Genomic DNA, 7,665 nt, shown 5'->3' on the forward strand with positions numbered 1-7,665 from the left:
ATAATATAGGCATGTCATACAAACCAGAGAAATACCTAGTCTTTAGATAACAGGTAGGCTTTTCTGATGTGTGTAAGGTGCAATGAAAATCTGTGGTTCTGCATTATGCTTTCGCATTAAAACATCCTTTTTCTATACTGTGCAATCATATTCTTTTATTGGGAGATTATGGAAAGGGCCTTCACCTCTTGTACCCTGTAAAACACAAAATATATATTGTATATAATTATATATTAGAACTAATGCCCTAAACATCATTTCTGCAAAATTTTGTGGTTATGTATGTTGGGGCTCAGAAACTGATACTCCAAAATATGACTCTGACATGCTGAACTGTAGAAAAACCCTCAAGGTCTCTCTGGCCCCCGGCACCCACTTTCACCCCATCTCTGTCTCTCCCAAAGCACAGGATGAAGTTGTTCTCTGAAGTTCCTTTATCTCCCTAAATTGTAGACTCTCCAAAAAAGAAATCACTTACCTTGGTCCCTCTCTGAGTTTTCATTAACTCATGTCACAGGAAGAAAGACTGAAGCCTGTTGACACATCCGGACAGACTTTTGTCATAAACAATCGTCTGCTCTGCGGGCCCAACAGACTTTGTCCCAGGCCACTATATGTTCTTCAAGCCCAGTGAATTCCCCTAAAAACCATTTACTCACCCCCTAAAATTATCCATACTTCTCTCCCTTTCTCCTAAGGAGTATATAACCATCTATACCCCCATTGAGTAATCATTCTTCTACAATTCACCTGTGCTATGCATGTTAAAATAAACTTGTATGCTTTTCTCACATAATATTTCTGCCTTTTGTCAGTTGATTTGTAGTGAACTTTCAGAGGACAAAGGGGGAAATTTTCCCTTAACCCCTACAGGTATGGATGTGAATTATTCTAGGGAGAGTCTGAGGAGTTTCATGTCTCACAAAAGGTTAGTAGTCAGTCTATTAGAAGGGTCCGTTTCCAGTCAGATGAATTTTGCATGAAAACTTTGTGTCTTTCCAAAGTGGGGAGATAGTGGTCACCTTGCTAAATAACATAAGGTACTAGACACGTGGGGATTCAGAGCTGCCAGTTTGCTGTTATCCAAATTGTCATTTCTCCAAAGAAAACCTTTCTCTCAACATCAGGAAGCACCTTTTAAATTAAGGTACTTCACTGCCTCACCGTAGGAAAGAGAGAAATGAAAACCAAGCTGCAGGCCAAGGTTCCCATCGTTTGAAGGAACCCAATAGCCCAAGGCTAGCATTACTCATTTCCAGGGAGTGGGACGTGGCCTTAGCCGTGAGCTCCAGAAGGTCAGACGTGTGTCATGGTCCATGGCTAAATGTCACCTTCTGTCTCTGCAAGTTAGAGTCTTCAGCAAATTTGCCCATTTTTAAAAAGAATCTATGCTTTTATTCCCAAACCTAAAGGTTGGCTCAAAAGGTTCTTTCTTAGTTATTGTCATTCCCAGAAATGTATTTATATTATTAATGCTATATTTTGTATCACAGAACCCTGAGTGACCAGTATTCCTATGAGCAAATGGGTTAAGAAAATACAGAACTTTCCTGAAATTGTCAGTCTTCCGATTAACATATTAACAGATGCCTAATCCATGGGTCTGCCCTTATTAATAGTAAAGAGAGCTACCACCTCTCAAGCACTGACTTGGGGCCTCCCCTGGGCTAAGTGTTTTGACTCGATGACATAGCAACCCTGAGAAGTAGGCACCATTATCCCCATTTTACAGGCGAAGAAACCAGGGCTGAAAGAGACTAAGAAAGTTAAGGTCATATAACTAGTAACTAACAAACTGGAACTCAAACCAGAGCTTCCAGACTCCAGAGGCCACCCTCGCAGCATTGAGACTGACACTTCTCCCTGTAGTGTTCCTCGATTCCAGAAAAAGCTGAACACAGGATCCAGAGGCCAGACCTGAGCCTCCAAGAAGCAGTGCTGATGCTCTGTGTACTTAAGTGGGTTCTTTTATGCACACATCTCCCACAAATTAAATAAGTAAATAAAAAATATAAATTTGTACTCATGCTTATAATTCCATCAAATATTTAGGAAATAGGGCTGATCAGGATAAATAATTAGATCTAGGAATTATCATGTCATAAACAGATTTCCTAATGGCTTTTGGAGCAACTTGGATGGAACTAGGACCATTATTCTAAGTGAAGTAACTCAGGAATTGAAAACCAAATATGGCATTTTCTGGCTTCTAAGTGGGAAGTAAGCTCTGGGTACACAAAGGCATCCAGAGTAATATAATGGACATTGGAGACTCTGAAGAGGGAGGCCAAGAGGTGGGGGAGGGATGAAAGACTACCTACAGGGTACAGTGTACACTACATAGATGACAGGTGCACTAAAATCCTAGACTTCACCATTACACAATTTATCCACATAACCAAAAGCTACTGTACCCCTGAGGCTACTGCAATTTTTTAAAAAGTTAAACATTTCCCTTTTGCCATATGGCTGCTAATTCAGATACAGTTATCTTCTAAGCAGTTGAAACATCTTTTTCCTCATTCTTCCCGGCAATATATCTTTGAGACATAAAAAGTGACAAAAACATACAAAAGCAAAAGGCACTGTATTCTTTACCATAAAATATTTCAAACAAAAGACAATTCCTAGGTTAACTTTCCAAAAGATTTGCGAAATGAATCAATGCAAACATATGTCACAGAAATGTCCTTTCCGATTAAAATCTGAGAATATAAATAAATTGGTGTTTCTCTTTTCATTCTCTCTCTTGTTAAGAGCTGTGTCTTAGCCATAAACAAGAAGCTGCCCTTAAAATTATATTTTTTTCTTATTTATTTTTCAACAGGGGACTTATTATGTTTGAAAATGAAACCTATGTCTTAGAACCAATGAAAAATGCAACCAACAGATACAAACTCTTCCCAGCGAAGAACCTGAAAAGCATCTGGGGATCATGCGGATCACATCACAACACATCAAGCCTCACTGCAGATCATGTGTTCCCACCGCCCTCTCAGACATGGGCAAGAAGGGTAAGAGGGATACCCGATTTTGTGTCTCTGGGAAGCTAGGAGCTCAAGCTATGGATACCCAACACTATGATATCTGGAGAAATGTTGCCATCTAGATGATGTGGCATCTGGGGGATGGAAGTACCCAGTTTATCTGGGGGTGGTAGACATTATACAGTGGAGTGCCACCATAACCCAAATCCCCATCACTGTATTGCAGATGTCAGCCTCAGACTCATTAAAATACGCTGGGTGAAGTCCCATAGTTGGGATCAGAGGATGACAAAATCACCATTCATGAAAACTCCCAAGAGACCCTGTTATGGTCCTAGGCCCAGGGTTGGGCCCCACCATGGCAAACAAGACAAGATTGGACCCTGACCTACTCTCTAGCAGCTCTCCATCTACTGGAGGCGAAAGACCACATAGAGCCTTCTTTATGAGCAAGTTTGGGTTCTTACTATAATTTGCAGAGAATTCTCACTCTTTGCCCACACACTTATGCAGAGGTGAATGGGGCCTTCCTCCACGTGGTGTGCCTCAGGAATCTTGCTTACCCACAGTCCCAGCTGCAAATGCTTGTCCTAGCAGTCTGTGTTTTCTGGCCACCAGCCCCTGGATCTGCTCATAAAATGTCTTCCTTTTTGCAGCAGCACTGGGAAGAGTAGTTGCCTAAGGGAGTCTGCGCTGCAGACAGTCTTCCCTTCCTGACACATGTAGTGTCCCACCATGAAACCTCCACGCCTAAGGGCGGCCTGCCCTTTTTCTGTCTGCCATTATGTGGGCACCAGAGGACACAGTAGAGCTCTGTTAACAAGGATTAAAGGCTATCATTCCCAACATTTGGCTGGAGGCTCTGAATTTAAATAAGCAGAAACAGATAGGAAATTATCAACAATTTCCTGATTTTTCATTTCTGGATTTCCTGTTCCTCTGTTGACAAGAAATCAAGAAAATTTATAGATAGGATGTCACTTGTGCTTCTATTTGACTGTCTAGGAACATTTCTTCCAGGTTCCTTCTAACACATTGTTGTTTCCTAACTTTAATTTCAGTAGACCACTGCTTAGTGCTCAGCATTTAATGAATATTATTCTTGGTTCATTCTAAATCATTTTTCTATTTTGAAACAGTAGAGGTTATCCCAAATGATATCTTCTCATTCTTTTTTTTTTTTTTTTTTTTGAGACGGAGTCTCGCTGTCTCTCCCAGGCTGGAGTGCAGTGGCGCCATCTCGGTTCACTGCAAGCTCTGCCTCCCAGGTTCACGCCATTCTCCTGCCTCAGCCTCCCCAGTAGCTGGAGCACCCGCCACCAGGCCCGGCTAATTTTTTTGTGTTTTTAGTAGAGACGGGTTTTCACCGTGTTAGACACCGTCCTGACCTCGAGATCTACCCACCTCGGGCTCCCAAAGTGCTGAGATTACAGGTGTGAGCCACCGCGCCTGGCTGATACCTTCTCATTCTTAGAATTCCCCTCATACCTGTGGATAGATGTCTGTTCCCCTAAAACTGCTCTTATCTGAACCAGTTCAGGACTTTTAACTCTAATGTTACATTCATTCTTTCAGTCCAGGTATTCTGCTCATGTAACCCTCACATCTTCTGTTTGCTAGTGTGTATCTAAGAGTTTCTATGGCAGGTGCTCACAACCTCTTTTTCGTTTCCTGCCCCATCACAGGACGGAGAGGAACTCTCCCATCTGGTACTGTGGCTCACCTTGACATTGCTGCTTGGTGGCAGAACACTGTATCCTAATCCCAAGGAACAGAGCTTGAAAATTACACGCCCCCCCCCACTTCCACCCCCACAAGCTCAGGAGACTTTTCATCCTGTGCTTCTCCCCGCTACCTGTCTTAGTGATGGACTTAAAGACCAGCCTCTGGGGTCCCACGGCGTGTTTATTTTACTCTTCAGATGCTTTTGCCTTTGATTCCAAACCTTGAAGAAGATGTGGTTAAGCTGTGGCTTTACCAGTCATAAACAAGTAGAACATTTGCATTTTGTTTTCCAGGCTCTTTGCTTTGAGTACCTTGTTGAATGCATGTTGCCCACGTTATGAGATTTATAACTTGATGGTTTAAATGACACTCAAATATGTTTGTCGTTTCATTTAGCAGTATAAACTTGGTCTGTACTTGCCAGCCATATTTTAATTCTTTTAGCTTACAGCTCTCTAGAAGCATGATTGTAATTTCCAGTCATTTTGACTTGTGGAGAAATGGGGAGAATGGGAATAACAACGGTGCTTTGTGAATAATGCGTGCTGAAGTGCAAATGAGCCTTTAAATTGGAAAGGGAAGGCATTGATGCCGGTCAACTCAGTTCTCAATATTTCTCTCTAGAAAGCGCTGTGATGGTTTTTATGGAAGAGAAAGCATCCTGGACTTAAAATGCATGTATATAATGAAAATGGTGCGAAAAATAATTTCAAATACGTGGAATCCTTGTGAATTGGAATTATATAGTAGATTATTTTGGTTAGCACCTTTGGTAAATATGAAAGGGACATTTCCTGCCCTGCTTATACTGCCTTTGTTTCATTCTTTAAAAAAAAAGAAAAAATCGATGGAAAGGCTGCTAACTAATCTTGTTTATGCAATGCAGCAACTGCATTTGCTTTTTCCCTATATTTTTCTGTCCCCACTAAATGTTAACTATTGCAAAGACTGGTTTGCAGACTCTGATTTTTCTGCAGATGTTTGTGTTTTTCTTCACAGAGCATCAGGAACAAATCTGCACTCAGGGTATACACTGGCTGTGATATAAACCTGAGCTATTGTTCGTCTTTTTCACAAGGCTCTACATTAGATTTTAGTGAAAACCCAAGTTGCCCCTCGAAGGGCACAGAGAATCAGGGGTGTCACAGTCAGCTCATTCTGTCTGTGGATTTTTGAGTCCAGCCTGAAGCCTCCTTACTGCTCAGCTCCCCCACGGCAAACTCCTTCCCTCTCTATCAGCTACTCATTCAAGAATGCAAGCCAATTTTAACATTATCCTAAGCAAGCTCTGAGCAAGGCAAAGACAGTACATCTACTGGAAAAAATCACATAAGACATCCCAAAGGCAAATGCAAATTATTTTTGAATTGCCTTTTCTTTAGGGATTATCTGTGCCATTGTTCCCCTCCATTAGTATGGATAATTGTGAGTCAAATAGAAAAGTTGCTGCCTTCTCTGAAAAGAAATGTTTGCTTGGGCCGCCGTGTACATATAGGACAGCGAGTTGGGGAGATGCTGTTTTGCTTCCTCGAAGGTGGCCATTCTGAAATGAACTGGTGCTATTGCTTTTGTGTTTCTAGACACCCTATCGCATTTGTTTAATAGAAGGCACCGTAATGGTGGAGTATTTGTAGCCATAGTAGTATATAACACATTATATGTAGAGCCTAATGAGAGTTGAATATCAGGAACTGGCCAGAACTGTTTGAAAACTCCTTAATTATGACAGGCATACTGAATTCTTCTCTAACAACCATCCTTGCTTCCATCCCTCTCCTAAGAGACTATCATGTTCTCTTACTACCTTAGTTGTTCTTAAAGCTTGGCAGTGGGGGCCGGGCACGAGGCTCACACCTGTAATCCCAGCACTTTGGGAGACTGAAGCAGGCGGATCACCTGAGGTCAGGAGTTCAAGACCAACCTGGCCAACGTGGTGAAACCCTATCTCTACTAAAAATACAAAAATTAGCAGGGTGTGGTGGAAGGCACCTGTAATCCCAGCTACTTGGGAGGCTGTGGCAGGAGAATCGCTTGAAACCAGGAGGCAGAGGTTGCAGTGAACTGGGATTGCACCACTGCACTCTAGCCTGGGTGACAAGACTGAAACTCCATCTCAAAAACAAAACAAAACAAAACAAACAAATAAACAAGAACGCTTGGTGGTGGGGAACAGGGCAGCACCACTTCCTTGGCCCTGGGCTTTGAATATCTATTTGTGTGAGTGGAGGCTCCAGTTTTCCAGGTGTGGATTCCTAGTGAGTTTCAAATCCACTGAAGCTCTGGATAAATAAATAATAGACCTCACTTGTGTCATTTGTTTTTAAGGCTTAATTTCAATACTTCACACTTGTCCCTATTAACATTCAGTTTGCCAGATTCAGCCTATTCTCCTGGCAGTTTGTCTCATTTGTTTACTTCTGCCCACCTACATGTCGGCCAGGTGTCAGAGGCTGTATCCTGTGTGGATGTGATCAGTGCATGCTGTCCCCATGCCAGTCACAGTCAAGGATGGTGGAGACAACCTCTCCTAACCGAAATCGGAGCTCAACCTACAAACACGCGGAAAGTGATCTTAGAGTCAAGGCGTGGAGCCTTGCTTGAGCTAATACTGATTTTTTTCTTGCCTGGAGGAAGAGAAACCAAACTTTTGATTCATTTCATTTGCCGATCTTGCTGGCAATGGAAACATTGGCTCTGGTCTCATTGTGATTGTTTTTTTCTGGCTATCAGGTGATAGCACAACCGGCTTGCATGTGGCTGCCCATGTCCACCATGACTGCCACCTCTCACCTGGACAGCTGCATGGCCTCCTCGCTGCACTCTCGGCTTCTAATATCATCCAGTATCATCCCCCTAGAATCCATTCTCCTTCCAGTAGCCAGAGCACTATATATAATATATACTAGTATATTATAATATATACTATATTATATATTATAGTATATATACTGTA

General features: G+C 42.1%; 1 protein-coding gene across 1 annotated transcript in view; it reads left to right on the forward strand.

Moving 5' to 3' along the window:
• ADAM12 (ADAM metallopeptidase domain 12) overlaps positions 1 to 7,665 on the forward strand; it is a 325,280-nt gene that overhangs the window by 210,891 nt on the left and 106,724 nt on the right. The window contains exon 6 of the mRNA XM_011930297.1: positions 2,828 to 3,014. Coding sequence (XP_011785687.1) covers positions 2,828 to 3,014 — 187 coding nt within the window. The remainder of the gene's footprint in view (positions 1 to 2,827; positions 3,015 to 7,665) is intronic.

The sequence above is a fragment of the Colobus angolensis genome, unplaced genomic scaffold, assembly GCF_000951035.1.
Source record: "Colobus angolensis palliatus isolate OR3802 unplaced genomic scaffold, Cang.pa_1.0 Scaffold85, whole genome shotgun sequence".
Lineage (NCBI taxonomy): Eukaryota > Metazoa > Chordata > Mammalia > Primates > Cercopithecidae > Colobus > Colobus angolensis.